Source organism: Alosa pseudoharengus, unplaced genomic scaffold (assembly GCF_046254945.1).
Source record: "Alosa pseudoharengus isolate Yale_2024_CS ecotype anadromous, Long Island Sound unplaced genomic scaffold, YU_APseudo_1.1 YU_APseudo_1.1_scf_7, whole genome shotgun sequence".
Classification (NCBI taxonomy): Eukaryota; Metazoa; Chordata; class Actinopteri; order Clupeiformes; family Clupeidae; genus Alosa; species Alosa pseudoharengus.
The window spans coordinates 8,012,552-8,034,695 of record NW_027468859.1 but is presented as its reverse complement, the minus strand read 5'-3'; the positions used below and the strand labels follow the sequence as shown (position 1 = coordinate 8,034,695).

At 43.6% G+C, this 22,144-nt stretch overlaps 1 protein-coding gene across 1 annotated transcript in view; it reads left to right on the top strand.

The window, feature by feature from the left end:
• Nucleotides 1–22,144, top strand: part of syne2a (spectrin repeat containing, nuclear envelope 2a) — a 140,948-nt gene that overhangs the window by 67,953 nt on the left and 50,851 nt on the right. Inside the window, 19 exon segments of the mRNA XM_076273191.1 lie at nucleotides 75–767; nucleotides 948–1,024; nucleotides 1,184–1,373; nucleotides 1,543–1,743; nucleotides 2,240–2,401; nucleotides 2,557–2,688; nucleotides 4,517–4,722; nucleotides 4,892–5,018; nucleotides 5,395–5,577; nucleotides 7,972–8,115; nucleotides 8,559–8,735; nucleotides 9,104–9,259; nucleotides 10,068–10,217; nucleotides 10,623–10,796; nucleotides 11,780–11,913; nucleotides 14,794–15,013; nucleotides 20,786–20,968; nucleotides 21,139–21,252; nucleotides 21,863–22,017. Of these exon segments, the coding sequence (XP_076129306.1) occupies nucleotides 75–767; nucleotides 948–1,024; nucleotides 1,184–1,373; nucleotides 1,543–1,743; nucleotides 2,240–2,401; nucleotides 2,557–2,688; nucleotides 4,517–4,722; nucleotides 4,892–5,018; nucleotides 5,395–5,577; nucleotides 7,972–8,115; nucleotides 8,559–8,735; nucleotides 9,104–9,259; nucleotides 10,068–10,217; nucleotides 10,623–10,796; nucleotides 11,780–11,913; nucleotides 14,794–15,013; nucleotides 20,786–20,968; nucleotides 21,139–21,252; nucleotides 21,863–22,017 (3,578 nt within the window).

The following is a 22,144-nucleotide window of genomic DNA, read 5'->3' as shown; positions in this document are numbered from 1 at the left end:
CTTCTGTCCAAAAAGGTGAAAAAAAAAATCTAAAAACTGTTTGTTTACGTTTGTTTACTTCCCATTTCTGTCAGGAATCACCTCCCCGGGGCAGTCCATCAGTATCCAAGGAAACGGCATCAGTAACCATGGCATCTGAAGACATTGTTGAGGAGATTGGGTCATTAGCGTCAAAAGCACTATGGACACCAGCCAAAATACTTGAGAGGACTGGCGGTGACCTGAAAGCTACTGAGCACATTAGCAAGGCGAACGGGGAAGCCAGCACTGAGACAGGACGTGTTTACAAGGAGCCAGATTTGACAAGCCCGACGGAGCCTAAACCAGTTCTGAAGGATTTGGAGTCCATACTCAAGGATTCACAATCCGTTTGTAAGGAACCTGGTTCTCTGACCATGGAGTCAAAATCAGCCACCGTGGAGCTCCCTTCCATTATCAGTAAGGCTGAGGTCATAACCAAAGAACAAGCATCAACAACCAAGGAGTTCACATCCGTCACCAACCAGCCAGCAAGAGTTCTCTCTTTACCCAGTGGTCAACCAAGACCAGCGCATACGAGTGTGACTGACCCACAGATGGAATCTGCAGTAGTGGGTGATGAACTTCAGGGTTCGCCCACAGAATCAGAGAGCGACACGCTCTCCACTGTTCTCCATGACCAGAACCTTTCAGCCTCCCCTGTGGTCATGGAGAGCATTGCTAAGCCCCCTGAGTCGCTCCTGTCACCTCCAGACAAGACTCAAGGGCCTGAGGAAGACTCTCGTTTGGTATGTACACCTCCTGTTCACTTCACATTTATTTCTTGTTTTCAATTATTGTGACTTGACACTGCCATTTAAATGTGGTAGATACAGTAGATGAACTACCAAATGGGCTTTGTGGAATTCTAGAAACTTCTTTATTCCCCATGTCTGCATGCCTGCAATGTACTTCTTCTGGGTTTACAGCATAGCCTCAAGGAACCAATGGAGTTGAGTGTGGAAGCTGCTATTACTGTTCCCATCCAGGAAAAGACTCCTGCAAGGTAGTGTGTTTAACCATGAACACCCCTTTTAGGATTATATCCAATACTCCACTTATTGTCTACATAGAAGTCAACCTCTGTAATTATTATTTGGGTTTTACATAGTATATGTTTGTTATGTTGTTTTGTTTTCTTCTTCTAACTATGGTTCTGTTTTAGACCACAGACTGCTATAGACAGTGTACCAGCCCAGCCTGAGGAGGGCGCTATAGCCAAAGGGAACCTGGCGACCCTCCTGGGCAGCCTCTCAGGAAAGCCAGAGCTGGAGAGCCCTGCGTTCATCTTACAGGAGGCCGTGGCCAAACACACTGACCCCAGCACAGTCACAGCAGGCCATCCCAGCCTACGGGTAACTTTACAGTGCTGTCACCTGCGTGCTCCTGCTTTTTCATGTTTGAGATGTTATGTAGACAAATGGTATTGTGAGTCAATTTATTCTATTGTGTTGAAAAGAATGTGTGTGTGTGTGTGTGTGTGTGTGTGTGTGTGTGTGTGTATGTATTTATGTCTCTCTCCAGTGCGCGTCTGGCAGAGAGTTGACCTCTCTGATTTGCCGTGCTGAGGCCACGGGGTCGGACGTGGAGCTGCAGGCTCGTGCTGAGGCTCTCCTGAGGGGTGTGTCCACTCTGCTACAGCTGGGCAGTCAGCGTCTGCAGCACAGCCAGGACACCAAACTATGCAGCCGTAGCCAGCTGCACCCCCTGCTCAGCAGGCATAAGGTATGGAGGGCTATACTCGATATAGATTCAAGATTTTAAGATTCAAGAATTTATTTGTCACATGCATAATTTATGGAACAAAAAGCAGTGAAATGGGGGTTGCGACTGCAACTTCCAGCTGTGCAAAGTTGAATAATAATAGAAAAGTAAGAAGATAGAAAAAAGAAGGGGGGTGGGGAATAAATCAAATAAAAATTTTAAAAGTTTATGAAGAGGGGGGAATTATGCATTCATTGAATATATACAGTAGTGACTTGTGTACGTACTGCAAAAAGCCAGAATTTACAGCACAAAAAAAGCTTAAGTGTTGTTTTACCGCATACAAATGCTATATTTTCTGGGGTGCAACATTTTGATTGGTTGTTGTTTTACGTAAATCCAAACATAAACAGATAAACACTCATGTGCTGAATCAGTTGTAGCAAAAAACAGACATTGAACAAGGCTGGGTGCATTAATGTAATCCAGGCCATATTTCTGTTGAATGATCTCGTAGAAGTTCTTCCAAGACATGGGGCGTCACTGGGCTGTGCTGCAGTGTGTGTCCCAGCGACTGCCACTGGGGGCGCTGCAGAGCCTGGCTGAGCTGGAGGAGCAGGTGGACACGTTGCAGAAACAAGCTGTGGACCAGGGTAGCCAGATGCGCAGGAACCTGCAGGTACATGCGCACACACACACACACACACACACACACACACACACACACGCACACACATGCACACACGCATGCACACACATACACATTGATGTGTTGTCCTAAGGCCAGTGGAAGTATTCTGACCCCGTCCTCCTCCTCTCTGTCGCCCCCTGCAGGAGTGGAGCCAGTGGGAGGAGGCGAGCGGGAGGCTGGCCCGGTTGCTGGACGAACTGGAGGCCGGTATGCCCAGCGGGACCCCCCAACAGGAGCCCGAGGGCCAGATGCAGGAGAGGGCAGCTGCACATCAGGTCAGCTCCACCACCATAGACAACCATTTGATGCACAAACAAATAAACAAACAACTAAATGAAGAGTTTGGTACCATAATGACATAGCCTCAAATGCCATACCCTCTATTTTAATGACTTTTTATAAATCTTTTTTTTTATTGTACCTGAAATGCACAATTAAATAGTAACATGTCTTAAAAATAGAAATATTGCATTTTGTAAGCAAACTCAAATATGACAGTAACCAACAGGTGCAGAGGTACACCAGCCATACCAAAAAGGTCAGATAGTGGGGATACGTCACTTCTGTTGATGTTCAAAAAAAAAAACAGATAGCTAGCTCGCTACTCCCTCCCCCTCCCTCCCATGCAATTGAAACTCTCCTAAATGCGCATCTCGTTGGTTATTGGTTGAAACACTTTATTTTGCCTTTTAATGGTTGCCAACCCTTGTTGGTAGCAATTGATTTTGTGTACAGATCTCGGAGCCTAGGCTACCTACAGAGACGCGTTTTTTTGACGGTCTGCTTATGGAGCAGGCAGCTAGCGGATCGTTAGGAAAGATTAGATGAATGTGATCATTTATGTTTGGGCCTTTTTTGGGCCTGAAATCGCTGATACAACCTTTAATGTAGTTGCAGGAGTTACCCCACAGAGAGTAGCCTATAATTCACATGATATAACCTAATACATTTATATGATGACTTATAAATGACTACCTGATTGAAAAGAAACCTAGGATTAATGTTTTGTCCCATGTACTGTTCAGAAAGGCTCAGAGAACTGCCTGTCATTTGCCATTTCTTTCATTTCACATTTCCGTAAGACCTGAAGAGGACTGTGATATTTTCAAGTTTGATAGAATGAATTTAGGCAGCGTTATATATATATTTTTTTCTCTCTGCCATGGGAGGGCTCTATTGAGTCTCTGTACGGTCTCCAGTCCTCCACCACAGCTCAATTGGCACAGTGGTGGAGCTGAAATCATTTCCTGAAGGCTTTTCTGCGTATGGCCCCGTTCGCCTGAGTAGGGAGAAGAGATGGAGAGAGCGAGAGGAACGAGAGGCAGTGTCGGTGGTGGGGCTGTCTCTCTTTCTCTCTCTCTCTCTCTCTCTCTCTCTGTCTCTGTCTTTCTCTCTATCTCTATCTCTTTCTTTTGGTGCTCTCCCACTTCAGGTCCAAATTGGATTCTAGCAGGAGATGGAGGGGCCTATTTGCCGAACTTTCTTGTTCTCTCTCTTTATCAGTCTCTTTCTCTCTCCATCTTGCCATTTCTTCCTGGTGCTCAGGCTGTGCCATTGCCATTTATTCTCCCTACAATTACCAGACCTCATCTCTCTGGTGCAGTGTGGCTGTGTGTGCATGTGTGTGTGTATGTGTGTGTGTGTCCAACTCGAGTGGAGCCCAAAGGTACAGGCAACAGGCAGGTACAGGTGTGTGTGTGTGTGTGTGTGGGGGGGGGGGCTGTTTGGCAAGGCAGGGAGGTATTGAAAGGCTCCATACATGGATTTGGATACAAAGTGCTAATAGAATTCCCTCTCATCCGCTGTGTTCTTCATTCTCCATCTCCTCATCTCTGTCCCATGCAATCTGTTGTTGGTCCTTTGTTTGTCTCCTCACAGATATATTAAGTATATTTAGTACATGTATTTCTTCCTTTGCTTTTTCCCTACTTTCTCTCTGCCTTTCTCTGTCTGTCTCTCGCCTTTCTCTCTCTTTCTGTCTCTCTCGTCTTTCTCTCTCTCCTCCCCCCTCTCTCTCTGTCTCTCTGTTCCTCTGTCTTTTTCTCTCTTTCTCCCATCCGCTCTGGGTCCCTTATTCACTCTGTCTCTCTGTCTTTTGTGCAGCACCTGCGGCAGCTTTTGGAGGAGAGCCGGCCCGAGTTTGGACTGGTCCTGGATCAGTGCAGAGCCCTTGAGGACAGGGGGTGTAGCCCTCTGGGCACGAAAACCACTGTGCCAGGATCAGGTCTGGAGCTGCGCTGGGCCTCGGTGCACAGGAGGCTGATGATGGAGGAGACACTCTCAGATCAGATCAGGGAGCAGTGGGAGAGGTGTGGAGGGCGCAAACACATACACACACACAGGTACACACACACTCACATGTACATGCATACTAACATGTGTGTGTGTTTGTGTTTGTGTGTGTGTGTGTGTGTGTGTGTGTGTGTGTATACTGTATGTATGTATGTATGTGTGTGTGTGTTTCTCCTTGTGCTGCAGGTTTCAGCGAGACTCCCAATCCCTGCAGGAGTGGTTGGCCGAAGCCAAGGGTCAGCTGCAGGCCTGGGGGTGCCACCCTGAATCAGAGCCCCGGGATCTCAGCTGGACCCGGCTCACGCTGCTCATGGTACTCCACCCATTGGCTCTCACATTTAAAAAGCTAAAAAGAGAGAATATGTGAATTTTTTTATGAATTTATGAATACTAGTATTTTGTATATTATATGATTACAAATGTTTATGTTCAGGGTCTCAGCCCAGCCTTGCATGGCTAAATACACATTGCCACATTCATATCTACATCTTTCTTCGCATAAATTGCTCCTGTGACTTAGTAAAAAGGAAAGTACCAAAGGCACTCTGTTCAGAAAAAAAAGCCTTTAATTAAACCTTAACATTAAATGTGGTTGAAAGCACATGGGCCATCGCTCCTGTGACTGTTGCTGTGGCTGTTTCATACTGTCTTGTCCTGACGTGTTTCTGTGTCCGCGTGCCCACCGGCAGGGTCTGGGTCAGCAGGCGGAGGTGCGGCGTGCCCAGTGGTCGTCTGCCTGTGACGCCGGCACGCAGCTGCTGCAGCTGATGGACAGCGATGCCCCGTGCCTACGGGAGCGCCTGGCACAGCTGAAGCAGAGCTGGGCAGATGTGACGTCCACTCTGCCAACACTACAGGGCTGGACGAAGCAGGTGCGTCAAAGCTGGGGGCTGAAAGCAACAAAAGTCTTGCAAAATAAACAGAATGAGCTGAGGCACAAGATTCAGAGATTCAGAGAGATTTATTCATCACATACACAGTTATATTAGTATTTATTATACAGCTCTTCACAATGCAATTAGAAAGCTCCATCGATTTGAATGGGATTTCCCAAAGTTCTACCGGTCATTATCTTCGTCTAAAGACCTCTAAATAATGACCGTCAATGGCAATGGATTTTCATTCAAAAGTGAAGGCAGACGGTTGATCAGCTGTGTTCTAAAGAACGTTTGATTCAAATTCAGCGTACGTGTAAGCCTGGTTAGCTTCATGACAGTGTAAAGTAGAAGAATCTAAGTAAAACAGATAAGATTAAAAGCAGATTATAATTAAGATGTTAATAATACATAATTCAATACAATAGTATAAAGTGACTTGAATAATAATAATAATAAAAATGAAAATAAAATAATAATAATAATAATAATAATAATAATGTTATTATGGGATTCAGTGTTGGAGTTGGCATGTCCATGTTGAGGAGTCTAATGGCCTGAGGGAAATAGCTTTTTCTTAGCCTCTCAGTTTTGGCCTTCAAACTGCAGAAGCACTTGCTTGACTTCAACAAACTGAACAGACAGTTACTGGGATGGGTGGAGTCCTTAATGATTTTAGTGGCTCTGTTTTTGCTCCTGTGTTCAGAATGATGGATTTAGAGGTGAACTGGCCCATTCTCACTACCTGGGGTCTGCCAGAAAGAAAGTTCAAAATCCAGTCACAAAGGGGGGTGTTCAGTCCAAGGTCTTTGAGCTTAGAGTCCAGCATGTGAGGAACAATGGTGTTGAAAGCTGAACTATAATCAATAAACAGCAGCCTCACATAATTCCCTTTTCCACTGGCAATATGCCTAAGAGTGGTATTAAGGACCTAAGAGATGGCACCCTCAGTAGATCTATCGGTAAGCAAATTGCAGTGGGTCAATAGTGTCAGGGATGGAGGAGCAGATGATGTTTTTAATAAAAAAAATAAAAAATTAATTGAAGTCTCTCAAACACCTTTATCACTAGTGATGTGAGGGCTAATAGGTTGATAGTCGTTCAGGCATGAGGGCTTGTTGTTTTTTGGCACCGGGACTATAACTGATAGAGATAGCATGCCATGCCATACAGGTCATCGGGTACCTAGGGCCCCACTCCCAGTCTCTCCCCTACTCATTTCCTGTCTCTAGACACAGTCCCATCTCAGTAAAGTCTCAATTAGAGTCTGAATCATTTAAAAAAAAAAAGATTAAATGAAATGAATCAAATATTTAAGAAAAACAGATGAAGAACATGAAGGTGAGTAATCAGGTGATTTCTGCTTTGAGTTCTTCCCAAAAAGCTGAATCACTATCAGCATGTCAAGGAGGTGTAAGGAGGGCTCATAGCAGGCATTGCTCTAATCCATCATCGTGTCATGTCAGCGGTGAGATCATGCTGCCCACGGTTGATGGTCAGGAACAATGGTGAGACCCGGGAAACCTGAACAATCCACTGAGGTGACTCAGCGCTCCAGCTACGGCTCTCCGCTCCTCTCCTGTTCTCTCCTCTCCTCTCCTGCCCTGTCCATGCCTGTCCATGCCTGTCCACCCCAGCCCTGTCTCATACCCACCCTCCACCTCAACACATCTACCCCTACTTTCCCTCCTCCCGTGAGATCCACAGCTGTGCCCGGTGAAGGCCAGTTCACAAAGGCCCTCTCAGTATGGCAATTAGTCTCTCCCTCTTCAGTCCTTCTTCTATCACCCTCTTCTCCTCCACTCCTCCTCCTCTCCGCCCATTCTTCTATCACCCTCTTCTCCTCTATTCCTCCTCTCCACTCGTTCTTCTGTCACCCTCTTCTCCTTTTCTTCTTCTCTCTCTCTCTTCACTCTTCGGATCTGCCGTGGGCTTTTGTTCTCATTAGTAAGGGTTGTAGGGTTCAAGCATCAAAGCGAGAGGGTTCTGGTATCTCACTGAAGCGGTTCTAATCGCCTCTCCCACATTCGTTGGCATTTCTTCGTTCCATCTGTTATCAACACCTGTGGCTCACGCTGCTCCAGTTGCCATAGGTATATTTGAACAAAAGCCTCTATTCCGGAACAGCTTGTACACTTTACCCTTAATTATTATTTTTTATATAGTGATTTACAGTATGATACAGTGTAGAGTAGATAAAGATTTTAGCAGCAGTTCTCATGAATCCATGATGTTGAGCATTTAGATACAGTTAGAATGCTAGAATGCTGACACATTCATCCACTTGCATTTCTAATGATAATCTCAAATGTAACAGCTGAATAACAGCTTTTATTTTATGCATGTATGTATTTTTTGCTAAGTTTATCTTCTTTTTGACTTGATTGACAGATCCTGTGTGCGCTGCCTGCCCATGAGCTGCTGTTGGACCTGAGCGCTTGGCTGGGCGACGTGGAGAAGAGACTGGACGAGGAGGAGATGCTCCAGGAGGTCACGGATGCCCTCGGACATGCCAGTCAGCTCAAACACTGCCAGGTGTTTATTGCTATAAGGCTTTGACCGCCTCTTATCCTCATAGACAACTCTTATCCAGCTAGACATGGCTAGATATACTGTATATTATGCAGAGCTTTTGATGTGCTCTATGCCTATATGCAGCTGGCTACATGAAGGGCAGCTGTACACATGCAATCTGTGTTAGATGCCACAAGCTCTTTGCCTTGACATGACAAATTGTCCACTGAGACACAGACTTGATTCTTGTATTATGTTTGCGTGTGCTTGTGTGTCTGTGTGTGTGAGTGTGTGTGTGTGCATGCATGCATGTGTGTGTCTGTGAATGTGTCTGTGTGTGTGCATGCGTGTGTGTGTGTCTGTCTGTCTGTCTCTCTCTCTCTCTCTCTCTCTCTCTCTCTCTCTTTCTGTCTCTGTGTGTATGTGTGTGTGTGTGTGTGTGTGTGTGTGTGTGTGTGTGTCAGGATCTGAAGGCTGAGATCTCCGGTCACCAGCCATGCATGGAGCATCTGAGCCAGCTGGTGGAGGAGGCCGGCCACGTGAAGGACGAGGCGGACAGAGAGGAGAGGACGCTTCTGGCCGAGCAGGTTGGAGCGCTTCACCTGCGCTGTGTCCTACTGCAGGCCAAGGCTGACAATCAGGTATGACACTCCCACTGGCAGGTCATCAGATAGGAGTAAAAAAAAAAAAAAAAAATAGAAAAAAAAAAAACAATTTGTTGAGGTCTCACATACCTGTATCATCATTGTTAATTTGGTAAATACTCCATAAACATTTGATATGCACCTAAAACCCACTGTATGAGTGCAAAGTAATATAAGTGTAGTTACACATCATAGCCTATAGGGTGCAGCATAGAGCATATGTCATAACATCATAACAACAATCATATACCGGTAGTCATACGCAACTCTTTGCACTAAACTGGTGGAGCAAACCTTATCTAAACCTATGTTTATGTTTTTATATTTGAAGTTGGACTATGAGCTGTGCTTTTGATGCCCTGTAGGTGCGGCAGGTGGAGGACCGTCTGCACGTGTGCTCTCAGAGAGAGGGCCGTCTGCATCGTCTGCACAGCTGGCTGTCCGCACAGAGGAAGATGCTGAGTGGGTATGAGAGACCAGACAGCTGCTTTCACATAGAGAAGGCCCTACAGGAGCTTCAGGTGGGTTGTGTTTGTCTATGTATGTGTGTGTGTGTGTATACTGTGGTTCCCTATAAAGACAGCTTGACATTAGAGACTTGTTTTGCGTTCTTTTGTATCTGTAGTTGTAGGCCTTACTTGTGTAGCATCACCACTTATTTCATGCATTTCTACATCAGGGCCTGTGCTCTTTGGTGTTCATCAGACCACTGTTACATTCACAAGAGGCTATAGTAATTTCCTGTGTATTAGCCACATTGTGTAAAAGCCGCAGGACAGTGTTTTATGCAAGTTAAAAGAAACAAAACCATATTAATACCATATTAACTGCCCCCGTGTATTAAAGGGACACCAGGCAACGTTTTTGTGTTAATTAATCATCTTCGTAAGTCGGTATATGGTTAAATGACTCATTACGGGGTGAATGAAGGCTCTCTCGCCCGCCCCTACTGCCTGTAGGAAGACTATCCCACTTGCAAGTTCGGTGTATCCTACCCGCCGACCGAAGCAGGATCAGTTTACAGCACAGAGGCAGGCTAACGAAACGCTAGAGATTGTTGCAAACGTGTGTATAATGGCAGTCGGCGAAGAAGCAGCGAAAACCCTTGACGGAAGACGCAAAGAAAAGGAAAAGAGCTTCAGATCGAGCGAGGGGGAGTTTCGTAGAGAAAAAGCATCAGGCTTGCCTGGTGTCCCTTTAACCTCATAGCTGTAGAAATTTTGCAAAAGCAATGTATAAGCCGCGGCTAATAGTTGGGAAATTATGGTATGTACAGAGTGCTGCTAAGATATACAATATGTGCATTGTCTGCTTACCTCGGTTCTCTAGGACATTGAGGAGAAGCTCAGTCTGAAATCCGTGGAGCTGCTGGAGTTGAAAGCTGTCCGTCTGTCCGAGGATAAGGAGCACCCCAGTGACCGGACCTTCTCTGTGCTGGTGGATGACGTCACGCAGGACCACTCTCTTCTTACGCAACAGGTACATTCAGAGCCACTCACACACAATGTTGAACTCAAATTATAATCAGTCATGTCCTTCAAATTATAATCATGTCCTTCCACTTTGTTGTATCTGCCAGAGTTGCCCTTAATAAATATGTATAGCACATAACCCTATTACGTTAGAAAATATAACTTATTTAATGTGCAATACTTATTAGAGTACCATAATGTTACAAATGAATTCAATTATTTTTGGGTTTATTTTTTTTTTGTCAGTCAATTTTGTTTGTAAATGCAGACAGTCAAGTCTCTCATACAATTTGTCAAAGGATGACATTGCATAATGCAAAAACACACAGCTGTTCTCTCTTTTTTGATGTAAAATCCCCTGCTGAAATCCCCTCTGGTCTCTAATCAGTGTCTCCTTCTGCTTCTCTCTCAGGTGGCCACCCTCAGACCCTCTCTGTGGCAGGTCCGGGATCAGTGGGTCGGGTTTGAGAGGGAGCTGGCAGAGGCCGCGCTGGTGAGCGCCAGGACCCAGTACGGTCTGGAGCAGCAGCAGAGGACGCCATGCCTGTCCCTACAGGAAAGCAGTGACCACGTGGACCAGATGCAGGTGAGAAGCTGAGGGCCACGTTGAGAATGAGGCCCAGTGAAGGGTCTCTAGAGATACCAGATACAGTGCTGCCAAAGCAAAGCAGAAAGAACAATGAAACCACTCACACCCTCTCTCTCTCTCTGTCTCTCTCTCAAATGTTTTTTTTTTTTTTTTTTAAAGCGTGCTTTATTAGCATGACTCTTTGAGTACAGTGTTGCCAAAGTTATTGTTACAAACGAGACAGTAGTGGCACAAAAGAAAGAATACAGAAATACTGCAATTTCTTCTTTTTTTATCTTTATTTTGCCAGGAAGGTCCCATTGAGACACAATTTCTCTTCTGCCAGGGAGTCCTGGTCATGATGGCAGCAATGATTTAATTTAGAAAGACAGTGAATGGACAACATGGGGCATGGACACAGTCCAAAGACACCAATAACACACTAACACAGAAGGCACAGAGACAGAGAGAACAAAGGCTATGGAGAGCTAAAAGAATAAATGAAAAATAAAATAGAACACTATAAGCAGTGACACTGCTCAGTGTAAGCTAACTTTAAAAGTACTTTTAAGAACATTTAAGGAAGGTAAGGAGTCCAAGTTGAGCGTGTGTTGAAGCTCATTCCAGGCATGTGGTGAAAGGATGAAAAGGCAGATTCCTCCAGTTTTGTTTGTGATATTGTAGACTGTAGGAGGAGCTTGTGTGAAGAACGAGTGCTGTATGCAGTAGGGCGAAATGACAGAAGACATGCAAATATATTTGGGAAGTTTGTCTATTAAGGCCTTTGCTATAAAGATTAAAATATGAATTCATTAAATACAATGAATTCTATTGAACCTTTTCAAACAATATACAGCAGTATAGACGTGTGAACACAGAATGAACGGTAGTACAAGTAATAGCAGGATGATAGGATCTCTCTCTCTCTCTGTCTCTCTCTCTCTCTCTCTCTCTCTCTCTCTCTCCTTCTCTGACCCCTTGTCCTTGCATCCTGTGCCCAGGCCCTGCAGCAGCAGGCAGAGGAGGGGGCTGACCTCTGGTCATCTGTGGACGCTGCACTGGTCAGCCTGCGCGAGAGAGTGAGTTCTGATGCCGGCCGCCTGCTGACGGAGCGAGTGGAGAGGGAGAGAGCGCAGTGAGTGATGATGATGATAAAGATGATGATGATGATGATGATGATGATGATGACAGAAGAGCCCAGCAGCTTGATGAGAAGTTACTGTACCAGAAAATAGTGTACTTGACAAAGTACCAGCTACCTGGCTACCTGGTGAAACTCGACTCTCACTGTACTCACTGTGTGTAAAGCAGTTACTGAGCCAATCAGTGCTGTAACTAGCTAGCTAACTAGCTAACAGTTATCTGGTGAGAGGCCCTTGTTACGACAGATTCCCATGTACAATGTATCTATGTTCCAGGGTTCTCACTTCTCAAATGTTGTTCAGTGCTTGGCATTTTAGTTTGACCTTTGGTGTGCCTTAGTCCAAAAAAGGATGGGAACATCTGCTCTATCTTCTGTGATTGGCTAATTGGTGACTATTCAGTTCTTCTGTAGATCTGTACCTTTGCTGGCTGTATCTAGCGTAAACCAGTATTGAGTAGCTGCTGAAGAGACTACTGAGTGGAAATGTTTATGTGCTGATCCTCAGAGCAGTGTTTTCTCCGCTCATTGAAAGTCATTATGCCCACCCTCAGGGGAAAGCCTGACTTAAGCAGACTGTGACGTTAGCACAGATAAACCCTCGGATGCCTTTTATGCTGGAATCGTGTGTGTGTGTGTGTTTGTGTGTGTGTGTGTGTGTGTGTGTGTGTCTGTGTGTGTGTGTGTGTGTGTGTGTGTGTGTGTGTGTGTGTGTGTCATAGCCTTGCATATGTATATTTTTCTCCTTTCTTAATTGGCTTCCAGTGGAACATGATGTTCCAAACACACACCACCTAATGGGTGATTCAGAGAGGCTGACTGTCTGGACCTCCAGACAGATTTACAGCGCACGCATTAGTGGCTTGTGTTTGTGCTGTGCTGCACGCTGCTGTGTGGTGCTGTGCTGTGCTCTCTCGCGCATCCCTTGGCACACAGGAGAGCTCAGATACAAACACTCTACTGCTTCACATCACTTCACTTGCCATCGCTCAAACGGCACTTTTTTCCATAATCGTCTGCCATAAAAGTCTCAGCAGAGATTCGCACTGCATGCCAGATTACTGATGGGCTTACTCTTTTAATGTCAGCACCTCTCTCTCTCTCTCTCTCTCTCTCTCTCCCTGTGACTGTTTATTCTCTATCTTCCGTCACTCCTCCATTCCCACTCTTTGTCAAATCCCTCTCTTTCTCCTACTTTGTCTGGCTCTCTTACCTTTCTCTGCATCTCATCTTCTCTCTCTCTCTCTCTCTCTCTCTCTCTCTCTCTCTCACTCTCTCTCTCTCTCTCTCTCTCCTTAGCTCTCACTCAGTGTCTTCCTTGCTTCTTTTTTAGATGTCCTTGATCCATTTGATAGTTCAATGAAAGGGGGCTTTAAAGCCAGATGTCTCTCTCTTCTTTTTCTCTCTCCCTCTCTCTGTCTCCTCTCTCTCTCTCTCTCTCTTTCAACTCCCCCCCCCTTTCAGTTTTTCTCTGCGGTCCCTGTCTATGGTGTAATAAATCAGAGGGTGGTTGGAGGAGGCTGCGTGTTCCCTCAAACCCCCCCTCTCTCTGGAGCAGCATGTGGTTCCAATAGCGCCACTACCTCTGCTGCTCCCAGAGCCCAGCGCGGCCCCCGGCGGCCATATTTCAACCGGGCCTTTCGCTCGAGTGCGGCGCAGGTGACGAACACATTCATTAAGTCTTTAGACACAGCAGTGAGATGCACAAGCAGACAGAGACCGCAGCTGTCTGCAGAGCAGAGTGGAAAGGCGCTAGAGGGTTCAGTCCATAGACTGTATCAACCTTTTATTGAATCTCTTTCCTGTACAGTGTCGTGTGTAGTGTTTCCTTAAGATCACAGATCAACAGGAAGTAGCTGTCTGGATACCCACATTGCAAATACGGTGAAGGTTGTGATGCTTACTGTAGTAGATGCTTTTATCCATCTACTACAGATGTGATTTGTATACAAAACGACTGATACTACATACTAACAATCGCTACTACAGATGTGTCCATAGAACTCACCACAGATCTACCGCAGTTTCTGATAATCTGATAACCTTTTTTGAGCATAGTTTGCATAGCTACTCTAAATAGACAAAACCAGTTACCGTAATCACTGAATTCAAGTATAAGTAAAAAGTATATATACTCTTTTGATCCAGTGAGGGAAATTTGGTCTCTGCAAGGTGAAGCACACACTAATCCCAACGCAGTGGGCTGCCTGCAACAACAGCGGTGCTCGGGGAGCAGTGAGGGGTTAGGTGCCTTGCTCAGGGGCACTTCAGCCGTGCCTACTGGTCGGGGTTCGAACCGGCAACCCTCCGGTTACAAGTCCGATACGCTAACCAGTAGGCCACTTCCGCCCCCCAAATTCATGTGTTTCATTCATACCCTTTGCCACAGGTGTATACAATTAAGCACTTAGTCATGCTGTCTGCATTCACAAAAGAATGGGTCATTCTGAAGAGCTCAGTGAATTCAAGTGTGGTACTGTCTTAGGGTGCCCAAAGAAAGGTCCATAAAGACATGGTTGGGTGAGTTGGATGTGGAAGAACTTGACTGGCCCACACTGAGCCCTGACCTCAACTGCAGTAAACACCTTTGAGATGGTGAGCCAGGCCTGCTTATCTAACATCAGCGCCTGACCTCACAAATGCTCTTCTGAATGAATGGGCAAATAAATAAATAAATAAATAAACAATCCCAGAAACACATCAACATTTTGTGGACAGCTTTCTCAGAAGAGTGGAAGCTGTTACAGCTATCCTTTACCTATATATTCAGAATGGGATGTCCTAAAAATTCCTATCGGTGTTGCCAGGTGTCCATACAGGTTTGTGCATATAGTGTGTATGTCTGATGTATTCCCACTCGGCCCATTCTGGCAGGTGGATATCGGTGGTGGAGGTGGCGAGAGAGGAGCACCGGCAGAGTCGGGCGCTGCTGCAGTTGTGGCAGGAGTATGTCCGTCTGACGGGCATCTGCTCTGGGCAACTCACCCAGCTCTGGGAGCAGTGCCGAGGACCCCCAGCAGCCACAGCCGGAGCCCCTGAAGACACAGAGGGAGACCCCACGGAGCACATCCAAGCCAGCCTGGAGTTTCTTAGCGTGAGTGCTAACGCTAACACTAATGCAAGCACAGCCATTGGGCAAGAGAGTCATCAGCCCCTGTTGGGGGGAGTGGGAGAGGGTCACATTGTTATCATAGGTAAACACTTAATGCTCCATCAAAGAAGAGCTTGCACACCGTGTGTACTGCCGATACAGAAACACGTTCTTTTAAAGCAACACCAAAGAGTTTTTTGTACATTAATATAATGTTTCCAAAATCGTTTCAGTGGTTCATCAACACATAACAGGGTGAACGGCATTTCTGCATTCGCTTCGCGGCCCTCTATTGGCTATAACCGCACTATGTAAGTTTGCCAGATCGGGTAGCAAATCTGTAGTTCGATGGAATGAGACCTAAGAAACTACAAATTTGACTTACTTCTGATGTCGCAATACATCATACTTTTATTCAACACATAACATACATCATGCAACATACTCTACCGTGTCTTTGGACATTATTATTTGCAAAGCCGATGTTAAACAATAAACAAATAGCATGCGTGCGACAGTAGAAAAGTGCTTAATTGGGTGATTCTCATGAAGCTGTGGTTAACATGTCCAGGTTCTATTTTCCGAAAACAATAATTTATTAATAGTAACTATGATGTTTTCTACAAAGACAGTAAAGAATACTATAGGGACAGATGTTACTATCATTATAACACTATTTCATAGCAATTTAACCAAAAATCACAGTGAATTCTCATTACCGAAATGTGTCCGGATCCATTATTCTATTGTTTGTTTTAATTTCATGAAAAATCCTTTTTACATAAATTGAAGAAGATTATGCAAAGTTGTGTAAAAATGTCTATATTTATGGTTAATATTTATATTTATGATACTTTGCAAAAGGAAAGGTTACATTTATTGTAAAAATATTGTGTCCACACTAAATGTTCCTCATTACCGTAATGTGACTTGCCTGCCTATAAAAAGTACACTGTTCCATTAAATTAACAAGCAGACCCATGATGCATCACTTGGGACAAAAGGTTTAAAATGGAATCAAGTTCAGTTGTTCTCTCTTCTCTCACATCATGATATTTGTGTAAATGTCATAGAATCTTTATTCTGTTACACTGTTGATTATCATTACCGATATGCTGCGATACTCAGTGCTTTTACAAATATACAATATAAGACAATATAAGACTTTAATATTTTGTAAAGGTTAAGGTTACATAGCTTGCTAGCATTTTGTGTTATTTGCCAACTTAGTCAAGGACATCTCATTACCGTTACTCCAATTTCTCATTACCACGCATTTTAAGGGGTAATAACGGTAATGAGAAGCTGAGTTGCGGTAATGATGCGGTGATGATCTTGATATAAGATGACCCGTTCCCTCTACTAGTCAGGTTCACCTAACATCTAGTGTTCTCTGTTCTCTCCCGTTGTTAAAAGGCGTTAAAACAGTTGATGTGATACCGCTTTGTGATTCCGCTTTGTCCTCCCCAGATGATGATTTTTTCTATCTCTTGTCAATCAGTAATGTCATGTTTTCTTTTTATCTCTTTTAACTACCATTGGTTTTCACCATGGCAATGGAGGTAATTATGAGGGCACCATAATGGGTTGTCAAATTGGTTGTTGGAGGTACAGTAAAAGGTGCAGGATGGCAATCAGATACCTCCCATCTGAGCCTATGTGGCCCTACTGAGCCTATGTGGGCACTCAGATACCCTGAGCCTATGTGGGTGACATGACCAATGCACCTGTGGCCATGTATCCGTCGGCTCCATGTACCCGTAGGCCAAGTTGAATGATAATATGGATAACAAGGATATAACCTAGCAAATGTACAGGTGTATCTATTAGGAGAGGGAAACTAGTGGAAGAAAAGTTGTATATTGATGGCGAGGTTATTCCGTCTATTGTGAAAAACATGACGAATTTAGGGAGGTGGTACAATGTTGTTGGGCAGGAGCAGAAAATAAGAAAAGAGTTTGGTCTTGGTACCAGTTGGAAAGTGTGGGGTACTGTAAGTCTACAGCACAGGAGAAGAGACAGATGGTAACCAGCTTGTTTTGAGAACAAGAGGAGCAAACTAGACGTTCAACAGCATTGCCTCAAGCTAAACAAGGAAAATGGATGAACTGGCATGATGTGAAGAAGAAGATCAACTGAGAGAGCTAGGGCCATGGATGTCACTGCAATTGGAGAGACATATGGGTCAGGGATGTGACTGCTTTGAGACCAGACATGACATTTTTTTTCGGAGAGTAAGCACATTGTCTACTTTATTGCGCTAACTATTCTCTTTTGATGATGTGATGGAGAAAGCCTTTGAAAGTTAAAGTATGCAGAACTGGTATCATAGGTAAGGGAAGGTGGCTGACAAGCACACACAGTGAAGATAGGTGTTTGAGGCTTTGTAAGTCGACCACAACACTTCTGTTAGATTTTAGTATTCAAATATGGTCACTGAAAGGAGCTGAAAAAGGAAGTCAGTGGCCATGACTGAGGCCCTCATAGCAACCTTAATTGACTCTGAGATGTGTTAAATCTTGCTGCTGTGTTTCCAGAGTGGTAGTTGTTGGTGCCCACTCTAGGGCTTGAGGTTTGTCTGGTTATATTGCTGATTGGATCATAAACAGCCACAGCAATGAACAGGAATGCCCAATGAAATTTGTTGGTATTTGTTGGTAGAGAACCAATCAGGAGTGTGGAGGAGGGTGGATCTGGGAAGCCAGACACCACTGTTGAGCATTCTGGAGGTGTCATGGGTTCTAATTCAACAAAACACAGACGAAGGAAGGTATCTGCTTGTAAGCCCAGTGAAATGCTCTCGTAAGCTACTCTTTTGGTGATGTTTTTTGCCCACAAAGGTTGCTTTGTTGGTGATTTTTTGGATGGTAAAAGTGCTTGGTTGTTGACTGGCCACTCTGGTAAATCCCCTTCCTGTGACACTAGCAATTTAACACCTCTCCTGTGTGTATCTGAAATTCATTTGGTAAAATAAATCATTCTCATTACCGTAACATACATTCTCATTCTCCGTAACAGACTTTTCATTACCGTAATGCATAAAAATGCATAGATATTGTAAAGATGTTATTTCTCAGAGACAAACATTTCTTCATTTTGTTATATGTTCCTTAACTGTGCCCCACGAGTGGGTTTTGTTCAAAATATATCTATAACAAAGAGATTATTTGAAAAATTGAACTCTACAATACACATTGTATTTCGATAATGAGAGTTAATTCATTTAAAATGGAATTTAAAATATATAAAATATACATTTTGATGTGCAGTACTGTTCATTTAATGTACTTATTTGTGTAAATTAAAAAAAAAAATCAAAAAATAGTTTTCTTACTAATGGTCTCCGTTTGTCATTTACCATATCGGTAATGAGAATTATTCTGGATCTTGCTACCATAACATTGAAATAAAGTTATATTAAATTGTTTTACTATAATTTTATCAGAAAATAAAAGTTCACATTCTATTCAGTCACTTAAATAAAAAAAATCAATCAAATGAGGTAGATAATATTTTGATGTCAGTTTGACAGGCTTCGTGAGATTCATTGTGTTTAATTCATACATGGGCAACATACGGCCCGCGGGCCACATACGGCCCGTGGGCTTTCCCTGATCGGCCCGCGTAAGGTCCGTGAAAGAACAATAGTCAAGAGCCTAGCATAGAGATAATGCATGCAAATCAATATCGTTGTTTTTATTTTGAAAGCGACTTGTACGCCCATACATTTGTGCGTGGATGCATACAACATAAACACCCTCACTGATGTGCTGGTGAACAGAATTTATGCTTCTGCGTCGACACAATGCAGTTGCCTTTACGTCGGCGTAAACCTTTCAAAGTTTTGTGTCTCTTATGTCTGCGTCGCTCACCACCGCAAAGGTTGTTAGAACGACTGGAACTCCTACTGCTGCTCGTTGGCGATACGAAGTGTTCATTTCAAAACGTTACTGGCAGATAGACAGTTTACAATCGGATAACCCCGTAATTGTAACCAAAATATGTCTGAGTTTATTTGCAAAGCTTATGTTAGCGAACTAGTATGATGCTACTACCCACAGGTTGCTTGAAGCAGCCGGCTCAACACACAGAGCGAGTTGACCAATCACAGTTATGTGCATAAAGTTAAAGCAAAAAAATAGCCTACATTTTTAAAATAGTTTTCTTTGTGCATGTTGATTAACTAATGACAGCCTACTATTGTCTGCTCCACATTTTCGTAGTCTAATTCTGCATAGAGTTAATTTAATGATGGTAATGATTTAATGATGAAATATTGCTGAGTGTTGATGAAATGGTGGCACAGGCCTATCGGTTGTACTGACTCCTTCACATTTTCATGACCTAGCCTAATTATATAGATATTGTAGTACTTTTTTATATCAGTCTTTGAAAACTGAAAAAAATGTCAATGTCAAAAAATTATTTTGGAGAATGAGGATTAAATACTGGACATAGATTAAATATTGCTGTTTTTCCTTTGTCTCCCTCACATTTTCATCTGTTCTTATGACTAGTAAACAAAACCATATAAGAACAGAATAGAATTGAACAGAATTGAGTTCAGACTTGAGTTCAGTATTTTGGGTCCGGCCCTCCTCAACAGTCCCAGTTTGTCACGTGGCCCCTTGGGGAAATTAGTTGCCCACCCCTGGTTTAATTGATCCAAATCAAAAGAAAAGGTGCAGAGTGCTTTACAGTGCTGTACATTCAGACCATCATCAGTGCAAAGAGAGGTAAGCACGGCCAAAGGTATGCACAGCCTTAGGTACAATGGCATTTAGTTAACTGTGTTATTCAGGCGTTCGATACAGTGTAATGTGCGCACATATTGATCCACGTTATTCATTTGATCTGTGAACCTACCTTACCACACCTTCTAACTGCTACAACATGGAGCGATGTGAAATAATTCTTAGGATAAAAACATATACAGAATCAATGCAGCTGTCAGCAACAGACAACTCTACCTTTTTAAGCTAATAGATTAGAACATCTAGGTAATCTAAGTGGTTGCAAAAACAACTGCAACAGTAGTCCAGGGGAGTGAATATAGGACTGTGAAGGTTATTTGGTACTTTTCAAACAAAGACTGTTTTCCAAAGCCTCCATCTCTTAACCAGGAAAACACATTAATAGTAACACAAACATGTGTCAATTGGCCCCAAGCCATGTAATGTTCCATCTTCAGCCTGGCACACCTCATCTTCAAAAGAGGCATTTTACCCTCTCAGTTCTTTGTACTTTGTTGTCCTGTGGACTAGCTCTAATTAACTATGGATGTTTGTTAGGTTTTGTTACCCAGGCAACACATTTGATATTGTAGCAATGGCATTTAAAAATAGTAACATAACCGTCATTCATCAATTTTCTCACTGTTTACCATAACAACAAAGATGATAATCAGTTGATGATTTATGTATGATGAGAACATTGAATTACAGGTGGACAAGCTTTGTTGTTGTTCTGGTTGACAATGTGATTTGTCAAGTGAGACTTCTGAGATAACTGAATGCAACTTTACATTTAAATTTAAATGTAGCCTTGATGGTTGCTGCCTTTTATGATATCTTAATGTGTCAACCTTTTCACAGTTTTTAATGTGCTTTCACCTTGTATGTAAAGTGTGTTACAAATAAAAATGTATTATTATTATTATTATTATTATTATTATTATTATTAACTTTTAAGGCCTGAAAGACGGTCCTGGCCCCCAATGATACCCTATCTCTTCCCTCTGTCCTTATCTCACTCTTTTTATATCATCACTTCCAGGATATTCAACTGGGAATGGAGGGTTTGCAGACCAGTGTGGGACAAGTATTAGAGGCTGCCAAGCTTCTCATTGGCCAGATAGAACCCCAAGGAGCTGCTCTGATCCAATCAGAGACCAGGTTGTTATCACGCGACATTGTTCACTTGGGCCAGGCACTTATTTTGAGACGGGAGCAACTTCAGGTGAGCACCATCTTTAATTCTGGAAACCAATGGCTTTGATGTTCACTTACATAGTGGATGTATAATTGATCTGTTCTCTACGTGTGTGTGTGTGTCTCTCTCTCTTTCCCTCCCTCTGTGTGTGTGTGTGTGTGTGTGTGTGTGTGCATATGTGTGTGGTACTCCGTCAGGAGGACTTGGAGCAGTATCAGAACTTCAGTGGTCTGCTGGACTCCCTGGAGCTTCATCTGAGGGGCTTTGAGAGTGGCCTTCTCAGACCCAACTCCAGTCTGGACAACCTCAAGGTGCCTTGCGCCCCTCTCTCCTATCACAGCACGCAACTCAGCAGAATCACACACAACGTATCCTTGCTCTCCTAGCAGACTAACAGAAATAGACTATTCATTCTAATCTGTTATATACTGCTCAAAAAAATTAAGGGAACACTTACAGTTTTCCACAATTGTTAAAACACATTTTTTGGAAACCTTCCACTCCTTTCCCCATTCTCAAACTACATTCACAGAATTCAGTTCTTGCAAAATAAAACACTCTCCTCAAAAGGTTTACTTGTGCTCAGAACCAAGCTGTGTCAGAGTACCGATCCAGTGTATGATTGAAGTGTTCCCTTAATTTTTTTGAGCAGTATATATTAATTTATTCATTCAACCATTTGGTCTATCAGTCAGTTAGTCATTATGTTATGTTAATGGTATTCATAGGATGTTTATATGTTTAATGAGTTAAATAATACCTTTATGTTTACCAAATTCATTTTAAAAGAATGCTTTGCTCATCTGACCTGTGTAGCACACTGCACTAAAATACACATAATCAATAAAAGTGATTGATATTGTTATGGTCTATCCTCCACTGACCCCCGACGTTAAAGTCTCTTGTTGGTTTCCTACACAGAGGGGTCTACAGGAGCTGAGTGGGCTGGCTCCTGACCTGGGCACTCTGAATGAGCTGAGCATCGGCCTCCGTCTGACTGACACAGCTGAGGGGAGACTTAGGACACTCAATGACCAGTGGCTGCAGGTCTTTATTCAGGCCACAGACAGATACAGGTGACCGTGCCCATCACAAACTGAACAACAACAACAACTTGCATTTATACAGCGCTTTAGCAAGACATCCAAAGTGCTTAACAGTGATGGGGGAACCTTGGTAACCACCACCAAGGTCTAACCGAAC